At 49.7% G+C, this 17,297-nt stretch overlaps 1 protein-coding gene across 1 annotated transcript in view; it reads right to left on the bottom strand.

Moving 5' to 3' along the window:
• Window positions 1-17,297, bottom strand: part of DRC11 (dynein regulatory complex subunit 11) — a gene marked incomplete at its 5' end in the record, with an annotated part of 132,512 nt that overhangs the window by 3,563 nt on the left and 111,652 nt on the right. The window contains 2 exons of the mRNA XM_080689629.1: window positions 3,531-3,769; window positions 11,741-11,918. Coding sequence (XP_080545755.1) covers window positions 3,531-3,769; window positions 11,741-11,918 — 417 coding nt within the window. The remainder of the gene's footprint in view (window positions 1-3,530; window positions 3,770-11,740; window positions 11,919-17,297) is intronic.

Raw genomic sequence — 17,297 nt, 5'->3', positions numbered from 1 at the left:
CCCCCTCCTCCTCTGCTACCCTTTAGTTGTATGAACTGCCACAAGTTACTTTGCCTCTTGTATTGCTCTTCTTCCTTGCCTCCTCTTCCTCTCCTGCTCCTTCCTGCCATGGCAAGGTACTTGAAGTTAATGGCTTGAAAGAACACATTTAAGTCAGAAGCCTGAAATGATTCTTGCTGGGCTAAAATCAAAGTGTCTGCAGAGCTGTGTTATCTTCCCAGGCACCGTGCACTTTGTGACTTCTGGAGCCCACCCTGCCTTCTGGCCCGCAGGCCCCCGTCCAGCTGCAGGCCGGAAGAGTCTCAAGCTACATCTGGTTCTCTGCTCCGCGATCCTCTTCTAGTCCCACGGCGATATTGGGCTCACTGGGATGATTCAGGGTCACCTATGTAAGGTCAGCTGACTAGCAAACATATTCCATTGGTGTCAGGCGAAGTTAACTCATTGCAGGCCCCGGGGATTAGGACGCAGATGTCTTTGAGGATCAGTAATGCCTACCAAACCTTTCCACAGCTCAGGATTCTCATCTGCAAAATAACGGTGCTGTGAGCCCTGATGAGTTAATATAGTACCTCTTACATAATAAACATTTAAGGAGTATTAGCTAACATTATTATGATGATATCACCAACATCATCAAGCATATTCTCCATCCCGTCCCTGGGGCAGGGTAAAATGTGTTTGGAGAACCTGTGACATCTTCATCTGATACATTGTCAGAAACACAATTAAGTAAAAAATTTCAGGGCAAGCTTGATAGGCCCAACTCCAGGATGCCAGAGCAGCAGCATTACATTACTCAGGAGTGAAATGGTGTCTGTCATTTTGTCTGGCCATCTGTCCCATAAGTGTGTCGCTAACAAGTTTACCGAACATAATTTGAAGCCAGGCCCCGTGCTTGGTTCTATGGGGGAAGGAGGACTGGGTTGGGAGCACAGAGGAATGGGACAGTGATTCTATTTCTTTAAAAAAATGAATAAGGTGGTTAAATCCACTGGGAATAGACATGAGAAGCATAAGCATTCGCATCCCAGGCCCTACATTTCCTTTTCTCAAACAGCATGGTTAGCCTCAAATACTTGTCACAGATGGAAAACTATGGGTCACTTTAAAAAGTTGAAAATCAGCCGAGCGTGGTGGCACACGCTTGTAATCCCCGTGCTTGGGAGGCTGAGACAGGGGGATCGCACAGGTTCGAAGCCAGCCTCAGCTACTTAGTGAGGCTCTCAGCAACTTAGTGAGACCCTGTTTCCAAATAAAGTATAAATTGGTCTGGGAGTATAGCCCGGAGGTAGAAAGCCCCTGGGTACCATCCCCAGTACCACCAAGAAAAAATAAAGTTGAAAATCCAGTTTTTTTTTTTTGTGTGTGTGTGGTACTAGAGATGGAACCCAGGGGCATTCTACCTCTATCCCAGCCCTATTTTTTATTCTTCATTTTGAAATAAGGTCTCACCAAATTGCAAAGAACCTCACTAAGTAGCTGAGGCTGTCCACGAACTGTGATCCTTCTGTCTCAGTCTTCCAAATGCTGGGATTACAAGCGTGTGCCACTACACCTGGCTCAAAAATCCAATTTTTAAAAAGATCCACCTTGCCGGGTGTGGTGGTGCACCCTTGTAATCCCTGCACTTGGGAGACTGAGACAGGAGGATCGCACAGGTTCGAAACCAGCCTCAGCTACTTAGTGAGGCTCTCAGCAACTTAGTGAGACCCTGTTTCCAATAAAAAATATAAAATAGGTCTGGGAGTATAGCCCGGAGGTAAAAAGCCTCTGGGCTCCACCCCCAGTACCACCAAAAAAAAAAAAAAAAAAAAAAAGATCCACCCTTAAAATCAACTCCTCGAAATTAGGAGGAAAATAGGTATTTTAGAAACTTTCAATTATGTTCATCTTGACTGCAAACATTTATCCTTTTCAAGTGGTATACTCTTTTATGAAATTTTCCACACATTTTCTCCTTTCTAAAAATACTAATTCACTCCTTGTTTTATCTGCTTTGTTTTTTGTTTTTTGCAAATAACCTTTCACTGGAACCCCAACTCATTCCTTTACACATAAAGACGCTACTGCATGATAAGTAGCTGAGACAGAGGCCGCATGACTCTTAAAACCTAAAGGTTTTTCTCTCTGGCCCTTTATAGAAAAAGCTCACCAACCCCTTCGCTGGACTATTCTTGCTGGGGTCATTATGATGACTCCTTTGCCTTCCACTGAAGCAGCAGGGGAAAACCAGGACGAAAATACAGTTTTTAGGCTGATGGGAAGTGATGTTTAACAGAAGGAAGACAGCCTCATCTGCCTCCGGCTCCCAGAGAGGACGCTTGGATGAGAATTTCAGTTCACTTGGTGACCGTGGCCAGTATTGTGGTAACCTTCAACCGATTTCCTCCCTCTCTTATCCAGCTGGTCACAGGGCCTAGCTCAGGTACAGGATGGGCACACACCTCATTCTGAGTTAAAGAGGAGTGCGGGTTGGCCTGGGTACTGGGATAATGCTTGGGCATCCCCTGGACCAGCTTTCTGAATGGAAAGGGATGTGACTCTCAGGAATTTCACTAGCAAAGACGGAGTTGGAAGAGGGGTCTGAAAGTTTCCTTCAGATCTAAAAATTCCTGCGAACATGTCAGAACGTGTCCAAAAATCAGAAAACTAAGTTCTGCTGATTTTACTGAGGAATGTAGCGCAGCATGAAAATATGTGATGAAACAGCATTAGCTGGAAATATGCTGCTCAGGGAATGGATGGATTTGCTATGCAGAGCTTATTCCATGATAGGAAATAAGCGAAAACCAAGATAAGGGTGTGTGTGTGTGTGTGTGTGTGTGTGTGTGTGTGTGCGTGCGTGCGTGTGAGAGAGAGAGAGAGAGAGAGAGAGAGAAACCAATCGTTTAGAAGCTGCGACTCAACTTCACAATTTGTCTATTATAAGGTGACAGAACACAATTTTCCTAAAATTTGGAAGACATATGTTTTCTTGTTCAAACTCAAAAGATTCTTTGATCCAAAATGTAAAATTCTGGGACTTCTGGGAAGATGGTGACCTAGAGAAGCATCACTTAGGAGTCCTGTTGACACCCGATCTCCATTGCCTCAAAAACAGCCTTCTACAAAGCCATAAAATACTATCAGTAGAGGAATAAAAATGATAAATACAAGGGACAGAGAATAAGAAGATTAGAAGACCAACCAGACAGCAGCAAAGAAACCCGCCCTCCTTGTGGCAGTGGTCACCGCCATCTTGCCTCATAACACGGGACTCCAGAGGTGAGAAGGAAAGCAACCACGGACCTGAAGTGAACAGCTGCAGATTAATGGGCTGTAAGTCATCAGTTCTCCCTGTGCAAACACCAGCTACAACTTCCAGCGGCCGAGCTCACCAAGCCCTCCAGGGATCCAGAGTGGAGCGCAACGCAAAATGTCAAATTCCCAAATTTATTGTCTGTGGCAGAGTTCAAAGGAAGCTGGAGGGAGGTGGCCATAGAACGGGAGTTTGCCGTGAGATTTGGCGGGCAAGGCTCAGTGCTTACCTTAAAGCTGTCCTCCTCCTCTTTGTAGACAGGATCCATGCTGGATATGGTGGCAGTGAACTCCACGGCAGTGAGCGGTTTGTGCGGCTGCTGCCGGATCCTGCGGTCCGTGAGCACGCCTTTGATCACTTCCACTATATGTCCTTGGGTGAAGCCATCGGTGACCTTGGCCAAGCAGCTGACATTCAGGGCCTTGGTGAGGATGCCTCCATTGCGCTGGATGACTTGTTTCCACAAAACTGTTGCATCCAAGATGGAGGAATAAACAGAAAGCAAGAATGATCACAGAGCATGCAGTACTAGCCCAGCTGTCCACACAAAATCACCCCCCATCACGAGAGGGAGACATAAGATGTCTACTCCAGTGCATTTGAAATTCAGTTAAGCAGAAAGCAAACAGCAAAGTTCTTCCTCTGGGGAATCTTCTATCACCAGACCTTGTGGTCTATAGATCCAGGTGTCCTTTGCAAATGGACAAGCGAAAATTAAACCCAGTACAGTTTTCATGTAATATCTGTAAAGTTGTTTAAACACTTTCAAAACTGGGAAGTCGGGTGGGGTGTATATGGCATCTCTGCTCATCATATTTTATTTTCCAAATAGTTTGAATACGTGGTTTAACTTATTTCCTTTTTAGTTGCAATGACCATTTTTTTTTTTTTGTGGTCCTGGGGTTTGAACCCAGAGGCATTCTACCTTCAAGCTACACCCCCAGCCTGATTTTATTTCTTATTTGGAAATAGGGTCTCACTAGGTTCTTGAGAGCCTTGCTAAGCTGCCGAGGCTGGCTTTGAACCTGCAATCCTCCTGTCTCAGCCTCCCAAGTACTGGGATTACTTGTGTGCACCATCATGCCTGGCTCATGTAGAGATAATTTCTTTCTTTCTTCCTTTTGTGGCACTTGGGATGGAACCCAGGGAAATTCTACCTCCAAGCAACACCCCCAGCCCTATTTTTTGGCTTTATTTTGAAACAGGGTCTCCCTGAGTTGCAAAGGGCCTCACTAAGTAGCTGAGGCTGTCTGAGAACCGTGATCCTCCTGTCTCAGCCTCCCCAAGGCTGGGATTATAAGTGTGTACCACCATGCCTGGCTAAGATAATTTCTTATATTACTTTTATATCTGGAAGTAGAATGCAGATTCCAATTTCCATTAGCCACTACAAGGCTCTCTCTAACGTTAAATCTTGGGTTAAACATCCACGTGACCCTTATTCTCTCCTCTCAACAACCATGAACACACACTGGTTGGTTGAACATCATCCAGTGGGTCAGATGACTAGGTGGGTGGAACTGAGGGTAAACACGATATTTTAACCAGAGCATAGGAGTGTTGTAAAATGAATGATAATTCTTGATGCTTAACTTCCAGATGGAATGAACTCCTGCACAACCTTTAAAATAATATCACAAGTCAGGAGTGTTGGTGCATGCTTGTAATCTCAGAACTTGGGAGGCTGAGACAGGAGCATTGCAGGTTCAAAGCCAGCAATTTAAGGTTTTCAGTTCAAAGCCACCTTCAGAAATTTAGGAGGTCCTCAGCAACTTAGTGAAACACTGTTTTAAAATAAAAAAAAAAAGCAAAATAGGGCTGGAGAGCTCGGAAGGTAGAATGTTCCTGGGTTCAATCCCCAGTACCAAGTAGAGAAAAAAGAAAAGAATACAAGCTGGGCATGGTTGCGCATGTTTATAATCCCAATACTTGGGAGGCTGAGACAGGAGGATTGCAGGTTTACAGCCAGCCTTGGTTACTTAGTGAGACCCTCTGCAAATTAAACAGAAATAGGACTGGGGATGTAGATCAGAGGTAGAATGCCCCAGGTTAATCCCCAGGAACACACACACGCGCACACACACACACACACACACACACACACACACACTACCACATTTGAAGAGTGATGTCTATTCTGTTATAAGACCTTTAAGGGAAGTCAGTGAGATCTGCTGTATCCCATCAAGGAACCGTAGAGGGCTCTCAGGGCCCTCTGTCTCAGCACCATGATCTGGCCAAATATTTCTAAAGCATCTTGACCTCCTTCAAGGAATATTGAAACTGTTTATAAAAAGTGACCTACACACTCTGACCAAGGTCAGGTCTGGTCAAAGGTCAGTTCCATGACTCTACCATCCAAATCCACTGACTCAAAGATGGTTGATAACATTAAAAGTCTGCCTATTGCTGTAAAGAGGGAAATGGCTCCTATAAGACCTATGGAGCATGGGAGGAAGGTCCCCACATGGAGCCATGAGTTATCCCAGCAGTTCACCTCGCGGCCCTCCCTGGGGAGCCCTTGGCCCTGTGGGAGCGCCCATCTGCTGCAGAAGGTCGGCATTGGGAGTCTGCCTGCTTCTCTGGGCTCCATGTGGAGCCCCGTAGGGGCCCCGCGTGACCTAAAGCACACCCAGCCTTGGAGATTCTCCATGCCTTCCTTGAGTTAATTGAGCTTCAGCCCAGATTAGCCTTATCTGTATAACAGGACTAGAAAGAGTTGCCTCTCAGCGCTGCCGTGAGAAGCGAGTCCGGTGGTGACCTCAGAGCATTCTGGAGGACCGCTCCAGCCTGCGGAGGACTATGAATTTCTGCGGCCGTGTTCCTGTCACCACCACCACTACTATTATTATCACTATTAGTCATTCCACCTTGCACGTGTGCAATTTGTTAATCCCCCTTAAATATCACTTATAAAAGATGGCACAGAATAAGCTACAGCATATTACCAAGCACGTGTGTGTGTGGACAGATGATGGCAGGTGCAGATGATCCTCATCTAATTATAACAGCTGCAGAGCTGGAAATCAGCAAAACCACCCATGGTAAAAATGCCAGACAACAATGGCAACTGAGCTGTGTCTAGACCACGTTTAGACCCTTCACGTCTACAGAGAGGACCCGCAAGTCTGGTGGCGACTCTGGAAGCTGAGAGGGAACACACTTGAGGGCAAAGTCACAGGCTAGGGCCTCTAAGCTGAGGCCCAGTAGACAACTGAGGCGGGACGTGTCTCGGCGTAGTCCTGCAGCGCAGTGACAGAATCCTGCACCAAGCGGGACCGTCAGTGGGCAAGAGTGAGCGCCAGGGGTCGCATTGGCCAGCACCCAGCTCTCTCCCATCTCCTCGTTTCCCCAGGTATCACAGCCTTGGAAGTTCAAACCAGCCACCTGCCCACCACGAGTCCTCTCTCTGCACGTGGAGATTCATCAGTGAGGGATACAGTCGCTCTGGTACAGCGTGCTCTTTCAAACACGGCACTGGCCATTTAAGTCAGTGATTAAGTCAAGATTCCTTGAAATGCATAAACCATTGATCAGAGGTGCAGTGAGAAAGCTGTGGGAGGCAGCCCCAGCCCTGGTGGGACTTGTCTACCTGATCGTCGAACAATCCAGAGAATGGCCAAGAGGACCGGCTGGGCTGACTTCCTTCTCATGATCCATAAATGTGATTTATCTTCCTTCTTCCTGCTTCCTGCCTCTCTCCCTTTCTTTCTTTCTCTCTCTCTCTCTCTCTCTCTCTCTCTCTCTCTCTCTCTCTCTTTGTATACTGGGGATTGAACTCAGGGGCATTTTGCCTCTGAGCTATACCCCCAGACCTATGCTATTTCATTTTGAAACAGGATCTCTCTAAATTATTGTACACTGGCCTTAAACCTGTGATCCTCCTGTCTCAGCCTCCCAAGCTCTTTATCAGTCTTCCAAAGAATGGCAATTGTGGCCTTTACACCCACCACCATGCACAGGCTCTGGTGTTCCAGTGGCTGCTGGGGGATAAGGAAGGGGTTGGTGGAGAAGGGAGCCACCCAGCATGCTTTGGAGCCAGCAAGCTCCTGGTCTGGCCCAGGAGTGCAGGTTGGGGACATAAACACACGGCGGTCTTGGGACCCACAGCAAGTGTGTGTGAGGGCTCCAGCTGGGCTCTGTGGTACTGATGGTGGCAGAGGAGCCCCTGAGTGAGGGCTCTATTTGCTTTGTCTCATGGATGCATGGGATCCCGCAGTTCTTCAGCCCAATCTACTTTCCTCTTTTCTTCTTTAGACTGAAAAGAACCTGGTCTTTGACAACCAGATTTGTCTGCTTTTGACAACCCCAGTTGATTCCGTCCTGGCTGGTATTCCACAGGACACAGTAGGTTCAAATTCCTTGTACTTTGATTGTACAAAAGCAGGAGTGAATAGGAGTTGGGTGGGCCTTTAACCCTCAGAATGTTTCCAATTCTAGAAGCATCTGAAGAAACAAACCAGACTCATCCCATCAACTCCTGGGCCTGGGTGGGGCCTGTGATGACCTGGCTAATTAGCCAGGCAGACCCAGGGAAGAGAGGCGAGAAGAGGGGAGCATTAGGAATGGGGAGAAAAAGTCTAGAGGGATTTTGGGGAGCAGGCAAGGTATTAATCAACCAGGGGGTGGATTTTCTTTGCAGAGACTACTGGATTTTGGATAAGGAGATGGACACTGAGTTACATTTGGGGAACCTTTAGGACCATGAGTCCTCAGGCTGGTCTGCCCTGGCCTCTCAGCACTGTGTCCCCAAGATGGCCCGGAGGAGTTTGACAAGTGGGGTTGTGAGTGCTTCTGCACACCCTTGGAACTTTGCAGTGGGAAGATAGATGGCTGAGCGATGGCCCCATTATGGATTTGCAGCCCAGGCCTGCTGGGCCAGAGGAGGCCACTGTTGATCACTGGCCAGGCAGGCACGGTCTTTCTTTAAGATGGATGCCCAGGCTGCTGTGTCTATGAAAGCGTCAAGGTTACTGGAGGAAATGTCGGACAGCCTTTATGATGTTGGCAAGAATGACAGCCGGAACTAATCACCTGCCAGGAAGAAATAGGTGAGAAGAAAGTGGCGCAGTGGACAGAGCCCGGCTTGTGAGGTGCTTCCGGCAGGTTTATCATCTGCCCAGGGCCGGGGACGCCTTCTCCTTCCCTGCCCAGCACGCCCAGAGTAGGGCCCAGTGGCAATCTGTTATGAGCGCTGCATCCTTAGAGAGGCCTGGCGGTCCATCAACTGGACGAGATCGCCTGAGCTGTATGTCAATAGCTTCATTCATAAAGGGCCTGCAGTTTGTCAAACAACAGAAACCCTTCAATCCTAAGTCAAGAATGATGCTCTGGCTCCTTCAAATAAATAACACCCTACCTTACCGCATTACAATAATTTAAGATGCATACCATTAAAAAACAAAAAAAAAAAAAAAAGGAAAAGAGAAAGAGAGGACTGCAGGAGAGAGGCAAGCCGGAGACTCTGACAGAGCCAGAGTGCAGCCTTCCTGGGGTGTCTGTGTGCCCGGTCCCTGGCTCCTGAGCTGGGTGGGCTCCTCCCACTCATTGCAGCCAATGAGATCAGGGCAGAAATTTGCCATGAGATCCTCCAACCAGTCTTCCCTTTTTTCCTCTGATGCTGGCCCGATACAAGGGACCCAGTGGGAGTTTGTGTGGCCCCCAAAGATGGAGAAGCCACTTGACAGAAAAATAACGGGGCCCCCAGTTCTGCTGAACTCGTGTAGGGCAATGATTCATGGAGCCTGGGCCACAATTCATCAAGGGTGGGACACACAGTCAGACACTGTGGTTAATAAGCTTGTGGCTGGTGTGCAATGTGTGGGGAGTAGAAGGGCTGCTCTATTTTATTTTTTGTTGGTGCATATTAATTATATAGAATAGTGGTTTCCTTATGGAATATTCTATGTGTGGGTAGTGTAATTTGATCAGTTTCACTCTCCAGGGCCTCCCTTTATCCTGACCTTCCCTGTGCCCTTAAACTACACAAACGGTGTCTACAGTGATGTGGTCTCTCTATCTCTGTCTTTCTCTCTCTTTAGAGGATTATTCTTTTAGCAAATAAAACTGGCCCCAAACTCAAAACAACCGGGTAGGGACCTACATCCCCTCCAATTTGATGGTGCCACTGGGATCAGAGAAAGGTTAGTAAAAATCAAGTCTGATCTGATCATCTTTATTGCGACTGCCAGCGCTGACCATTAGTCCATACCGCCATGGCCACCATGCCCTCTACCACTATTACCACTGCTATCATCCTCTCCTCCCCTGCCTCCAGCCTCCCCAGGGCTCCCACAGTGCCACCATCGCCTCCTCCCACTCTCCAGGTGACCACCATGGTCTCCATGAGCAGCATCTGCCACTACCTCCCCGCATCTCCACTGTCTCCACCACCAGTGCACCTCCACCATGACCAATGCAATGTACTTCCGCCATCCTTACCATCTCTGACACCAATGTACCGTTACCATCTCCACCATCCCCAACAGCCGTGCAGCTCCGCCATCTTTACCATCTCCACCACTGATGTAGCACCATCAACTCCAACATCACATCACTGCCACCACTCCAGTAGGTCACACCTGGCACCATCTCTACCCTCTGTCACATCCAGGCACCTTCACCATCTGCACATCTCTACTACCAACGTACCACCACTTTAACACCAACGCACTGCCGTCTCTAGCACCAATGTGCTACCACCATCTTTGAAACCAACACAATGGCCACCATCTCCATCCCAAATCCTTTCCCACAGCCACCGCTGCCCTGGGGTTGAAGACACAGGGCTACTGACGGTCCTGCATGGCTACCTGTGTGGTCTCTACATTTAGTGTCGTCCACTGTCTTTGAACTGGACTGGCCCCTGTGACTTCCTAAGGACTCGCAGACGGTGGTGACAGCGATGCTGTGTGACTCCTGAGCTTTGGTCCCAAGAATCTCTTCGGGTACTTCTTAGAACTCTTGCAACACGTGCTGAGCCGGGTGGAGGCCCAGGTGTCACCTGTCTGGTCCACAGCCAGCGCAGCTCCCCTGGGGTCTAGTGTCCACTCCAGGCACAAGAGAAACCACTCTCCGGCCTGTGCCTTGTCCCTGTCCTTCCTCTCCACCTCCACCTCTGCCACCACACCCACGCCCTCCTGGGCCAGCGTAGTGCTGAGTGTTCTGCTAACAACCTTTATTTATTTATTTTTGCGGTACTGGGGATGGAACCCAGGGGCATTCTATCTCTGAGCTATACCCCAGCCCTAATTTTTAGTCTTTATTTTGAAACAGGGTCTCACTGAGTTGCACAGGGCCCAAGTAGCTGAGGCTGTCCTCAAACTGCGATCCTCCTGTCTCAGTTTCCCAAAGGCTGGGATTACAAGTGTGCACCACCACGCCTGGCTTTGTTAACAACCCTTAGGAGGTTTAGGAGGGTCACAAGGCCCTGGGAGATGAACAGTTCTCCACTTGACAGATGAGGACACAGACTCAGAAGGTCGACTGCCCTGTCACGGTAACTCAGCTTCTACACATCAGAGTTGGGATTCTGAGCCAGGTCTTGACAGCCTGAATCCCAGGGCTCTATCCAGCTTCCTCACAATGTCACCTGAAGAGAATTTTTTTGATTGTTTTCCCTTAAAAATATGTTGTAAAAGAAGTGAATTTTGAGCCGGGTGTGGTGACTCATGCCTGTATTTGTGAGGCTGGGAAAGGAAGATCACAGGTTTGAGGCCAGCCTCAGCAACTCAGTGAGGCCCTCAGCAACTTAGAGAGCTGCTGTTTCAAAATAAAAAATAAAATGGGGCTGGGATGAAGCTCAGAGAATAGAATGACCCTGGGTTAAAATATCCAATGCCACCAAATATAAAAATAAAAAAAGAAATGGATTTTGGATCTAATTAATTTGAAAACATAAGCTCACATTGTAGTTAATGTTTATTTGTTATTTATTTATTTATTTATTTATTTATTTATTTATTTATTTATGGTACTGGGTATGGAACCCAGGGGCATTCTACCTCCAAGCTGCACCCCCAGCCCTATTTTTTATTCTCTATTTTGAAACAGGGTTTCACTGAGTTGCAAAGGGCCTAAGTAGCTGAGGCTGTCCGCTACTTATAATAAAACCTTTATTTCCAAAAAAAAAAGAAAGAAAGAAAGAAAGAAAAGAAATGGTGCTCTACTAGAAAACTCTCATTAAAACCGTGCGCACAATCAAGCGGACTATGCTAACAGAGCCAAGATACACTCTTCGCTTTTAAGATCCTACAATTTACACGCAGGGCACGTGCTCTCCTGGCCCGGTGCGCATGCACCTGCAGCGCCCAGGCTCCTCCCAGGCCAGCAGAGGCACACCGGTCCTCGGGGCCCCTCCTGGCCTCCCTGTGTGCAAGCCCACACTGGAGGACAGCCCTGCCCGGAAAGCACACGTGGGAAGGCGCTTAGGATACTTGCCGTATCTGGAAGCATAATCTGGTCTGGGAACCAAAATAATTTTTTGGTAAACTTTGCAGAAAGACTGGAGCTCGGCATCGAAGGGACGCCGTGTGGTCCCCACGATCAGAATCCTGTCGTCTGGCTTCAGGAGCTTCAGGAGTTTGGGAAGTTGCTTTTTCAGACGTTTGGGTTCATTCTGAGAGAGAGAGATGAGGAAAAATCAGCTCACACATAATTAAAAAAATAAAGGAAATGCACGGTTAAGAACAAGGCCCTATAGTACGCATTTTTAAAGTGACTTAGAGGCTCTGATAAACACGGCTCCTGATGGACAGCCTGGGCCGAGCCTCGGGGAGCTTCCCAGGTGATTCGGATGCAGTGGCATTTCCTTTCCTCCGTCTCTGGTATTCAGGTTTGGAAAGTGGGAAGGAAGGAAGGAAGGAAACACCGACTGAACATGCCAGCTCCTTGACCCTCAGAGTCAAGCGCTCTGGCGGGCCTCCTGGCGGCTCTGCGGTGCTCCAGGTTCCCTCGAGGCTGCTTGGAAGAGGAACTCAAGGTTTGCTTTGCTGACAGCCTGACAACAGGGACCCAGGACCCAGGAGAGGAAATGCCGGGCTACATAAATCCTGGGGCAGTTGGGAATAGCTTGCACCCGCATCCATTCAGGGTTATCCCAGCATTAAAGACGGAGAGGGGAGCGCTCCCGAAGACTCTGTCCCACGTCCCAGAGAGGGAGCCAGATCTGGCCATGTTGCCATGGGCAACCCCCTGGCACAGAGGAGTGGAGGGGACTCATGGGAAGGAGGCCGGGATGACCAGAACCTTGCAGACCCCCAAGCAGTCTTGGTCATCCTCTGCTCTGGATTGGTTCATGACGTTCTGCATCTTTTCATGATGGTCTGTGTGTCTCCTTTGGGAAAATGGGTACTTAGATCCCTGGTCCACTTAAAAACTGGGCTATCATTTTGTGAGTGAGTTGTAGGAGTTCTAGATACAAGCCCCTTATCAGGACGTGGTGTGAAAATATTTGCTCTCATTCTGTGGGTCGTCTTTTCACTTTTTACTTTCTTTTACCTAGTGCTTTGGACAGAGCCTGTGGCACTGCCCTCCCTCTCTGGGCCCATCCCTGGGCCCTCTTGGATGGGGAAGGAATGATCCAGAGGAAAGGGGCTCGAACCACGAGTCAGTAGAGACGAGACGGTGGTCTCTGGCCTACAGATGGTACCCGATTAGTGTCTGTCGAATAACTGATTCTCCTCCGGCTCTTTGCCTCCATCCTTTGCTATCGTGGTCCCCCATGACCTGTCCTTCCTGAGGCAAATCCCTCTGAGCCCACACTTCACCTGCTGCCCTTTCCAGAAGCTTCTGCTGCTACCTGCCTTTTGGCTCCCTGGGTCCCGGCAACACGAGGCTGCTCTGTGGAAGGTTGTGTGGGGCTCAGGGCTGGCCGTTTGCTGAGCAAGGCAGGGTTGAAGTTTCAAGTTCTATCACTGCCCTCTCTCCTCGCTAGCCTTCGGCTCCCCTCTCTCCACGGGATCTATTGCTCACGTGGTGGATAAGCCCTGGATTCCGAGTCTAGGCGCAGCCATTTACTAGCTCTGGGGCCAGAGTAGAGCCACCGAGGCCCCAGTCTCATCTGTAAGGTGGTAATAACGACCTTCCTGTCATCTCAAGGGGCTTCACACAAGGCGGGGCCCTCGGCCCGTGCTCCTTCGGCAGGATTACAGCGGCCTCCTGCAAAAGGCCTTCTGAGTTTGCTCCCTTTTAAACCTTAGATGGAGCTGCCACTGTGCGCCAGAGCGGGATGCGGGGCAGTGCTAAACTACACATGAATCCTTATTCTTGTGGAACTGACATTTCAGCAAGAAATAGGTCCACAGATGAATGGTTAGAACGTATGTTAGGGGACAAGTGCTGCACGGCAGAGGTGGGGTGGGGGGGCTGGGAGGGCCTCCATGGAGCCGAGGCAGGCCGAAGGGGCACTCCGGGCGGAGAGAGCCGCGTGTGCAGGAGCGAGTTCCAGGCCGAGAGGACAGGGAGCCCGAAGGCCCTGAAGACAAATGCACTTGGCAGGGAAGAGGCAAGGAAAGAAGGGCAGAGGAAGAGGGGAGCAGAGGCCACGCTGCCTGGGCGTTGGGGACCACGGTCGGAACTTCGCTTTTACTCTGGAGTGAGGCAGGAGTCGGTGATGGGAGGGACTCATTTTATCATTGAGAGGAATCTAGGTCTCTTACTTCAGGGCCTTCTTGACTGGAGTCCATCTCTAAGCCTGCCCCATTGGGCATGACCCCAGTGGGCGGAGTCACCTCAGGGCTGACTCCACCTCTAAGCCTGCCCCATTGGGCATGGCCCCAGTGGGCGGAGTCACCTCAAGGATGACTCCACCTCTAAGCCTGCCCCATTGGGCATGGCCCCAGTGGGCGGAGTCACCTCAGGGCTGACTCCACCTCTAAGCCTGCCCCATTGGGCATGGCCCCAGTGGGCGGAGTCACCTCAGGGCTGACTCCACCTCTAAGCCTGCCCCATTGGGCATGGCCCCAGTGGGCGGAGTCACCTCAAGGCTGACTCCACCTCTAAGCCTGCCCCATTGGGCATGGCCCCAGTGGGCGGAGTCACCTCAGGGCTGACTCCACCTCTAAGCCTGCCCCATTGGGCATGACCCCAGTGGGCGGAGTCACCTCAGGGCTGACTCCACCTCTAAGCCTGCCCCATTGGGCATGGCCCCAGTGGGCGGAGTCACCTCAGGGCTGACTCCACCTCTAAGTCTGCCCCATTGGGCATGGCCCCAGTGGGCGGAGTCACCTCAAGGATGACTCCACCTCTAAGCCTGCCCCATTGGGCATGGCCCCCATTGGGGCCCCATTGGGCATGGCCCCAGTGGGCGGAGTCAGCTCAAGGATGACTCCACCTCTAAGCCGGCCCCATTGGGCATGGCCCCAGTGGGCGGAGTCACCTCAGGGCTGACTCCACCTCTAAGTCTGCCCCATTGGGCATGGCCCCCAGTGGGCGGAGTCACCTCAGGGCTGACTCCACCTCTAAGCCTGCCCCATTGGGCATGGCCCCCAGTGGGCGGAGTCAGCTCAAGGCTGACTCCACCTCTAAGCCTGCCCCATTGGGCATGGCCCCAGTGGGCGGAGTCACCTCAAGGATGACTCCACCTCTAAGCCTGCCCCATTGGGCATGGCCCCAGTGGGCGGAGTCACCTCAGGGCTGACTCCACCTCTAAGTCTGCCCCATTGGGCATGGCCCCCAGTGGGGCCCCATTGGGCATGGCCCCAGTGGGCGGAGTCACCTCAGGGCTGACTCCACCTCTAAGCCTGCCCCATTGGGCATGGCCCCAGATGATCCCAGTCAATATACACTGGATCTGTCTCCCATTCTGCTGCCGGGTCTTGGTTTAAGTTGGGTCTTTCAATGTTGGCCCCAATGACTTTTAACTTTCTTTATGTATCCTCTGTGGCTATATATATATATATAGTATTTTTATATACATGTATTTTTTATACTTTTATACTAAGGATCAAACCCAGGGGTATTATACCTCTGAGCTACATCCCCAACACTGTTTTTATTTTTTAAAAATTGGAACAGGATCTCGCCGAGTTATGGAGGCTGGCTTCGAACCTGTGCTCCTCCCGTCTCAGCCTCCCAAGTGCTAGGATTATAGGTGTGCACGACCACACCTGGCTTGTTGCAAAGACAAAACGAAACAAGCAAACAAAAGCAACCAACCAAACAAATACAAAACTAAAACAAACAAAAACCCAATGCAACTTAACTTTTCTTGGGGGCTGTGTCTTTGTAGTCAAATGGAAGGAACCACTGCCTAACCTCGGGTCACAAAGACTCATGCCTATGTTTTCTTCTACAAGATTTTTTTTTTTTTTACTTTTAGCTCTTACTGTACATCTGTGATACAATATGAATTAATTTTTATATGTAGTGTGAGGTAGGGGGTCGAACTTCATTTATTTGTAGGTGGCTATCCAGTTTTCCTAGCACCATTTGTTAAAAAAAGATTATTTCTGCATCGAATTGTCTTAGCACCTTTGTTAAAAATTGATTGCCTGTAAATACAAGGGCCTATTGATAGACTCTCAGTTCTTTCCCACTGATCCAGATGCTTCTCCTTACTCCAGTATCAAACTGTCTTGATTATTGCAATTTTGAGTAAGTTGGGAAATGAAATTAGGAAACATTAGAGCCCTCTCTCTTTGCTTTTCTTTGGCTGATTGTTTCTGACAGGTCTCTTGAATTTCCACATGAATTTTAGGATCAGCTATCAGTTTCTGCAAATAAGCCAGCCAGAATTTTTATAGGAATTGCACTGGATCTGTAGATTAGCTCAGGGGGGTTGCTATCTTAGCAATATTACGTGTTCCAACCCATGGATGCAAACTGACTTTCTACTTTTTACTTTAGGTTTTCTTTTAAATTTCTCAACAGTGTTCTTATAGCTTTCAGAGAAGTCTTGTCCTTCTTTTGTGTCAAAGAATCACTTTCTGGAGGAGTTTCTATGTCATGGTGTGGGCAGCAAGCTGCAGGGGGTGGGTGAGAATGGGTCTTTTAAGAAGCTTCATGGAGAGCAAACTTTGTGGGAGTGGCCGGGATGCATGGGATGCCATGTGACCTGCCCAGAGACTAGTGGGAGAGGGACTGATCTGAGGGTGCCAGTGAGGCTGGAGACTGAGACTCCATGGGGATGAAACACCCCTACATGGTCCAAGCCCATCCTCAGCAACCCAGTTGCCATGGTGACAGTGGTGCAGTCACTGCCTCTTCTGAGGCAGGAGGTGATGGTGCCACCTGCCTGTCCTGCAATGGCGGGACTGGCCTATTTAGATGACAAATGTTGGTCCTGGGCTGTGTCCAGAGTGACATTCTTGCTGTTGTCGAGGTGCAGTCCCATTAGTGGAGGATGGAAAGAGGTGTGTTCACTGGATCAGAGCCTCCCCCTGCACTCCGGCGGCCGGCCAGCGTTCCAGCTCAGAGCCGTCCCTTCTGCATGAGACCTGCAAGCTCATCGATCACACCAGGACACAGTCTCCGCCATCGCCTGGCAACCTCCCTGCTGCCGCCCCCGCCGCGGGGCCTGCCAGTCCTCACAACTGTATTACCGTGGGCAATTTCAAATTAGTGGCTAGCATCCGCATTGCAATTCCAATTTGCTTTCATGCAGTTAGCTCCACAAAACAACCTCGCCAGCCGGCCCGACAAAGCGAGCAATTCCCTTGTGGAGGCACCGTTGTGATGTCAGGCAGGCTCTCACTAGATGAAGTCGCAAAGGGTAATGGAGCAGAAAATGCAGAAGCCGGCAACTGGCCTCTCTCTCCTCTGTCTCCATCGCTGACACCACTGCCGGCCTGCCCAGCTGCACCAGAGAGGGCAGCTCTCCTGGGAGGGCGGCCATGTCTAGGCGAGCCCAGGGGCGCTGTGTCTATGGAGGTGGCAGGGGACGGGCATTTGGGGACTGCTCTTTTCTGTAATTCTGGAGGCACGAGATTATCTCAGAGGCAACGAGATAACATGAGAAGAGGAGGGTAGAGGAGGGTGGCCAGGAGAAAGGAGACTT

The sequence above is a fragment of the Muscardinus avellanarius genome, assembly GCF_963383645.1.
Source record: "Muscardinus avellanarius genome assembly, chromosome: 2".
NCBI classification, from domain to species: domain Eukaryota; kingdom Metazoa; phylum Chordata; class Mammalia; order Rodentia; family Gliridae; genus Muscardinus; species Muscardinus avellanarius.
Note: the sequence above shows the minus strand (reverse complement) of the source record. Positions and strands in the feature narration are given on the sequence as shown.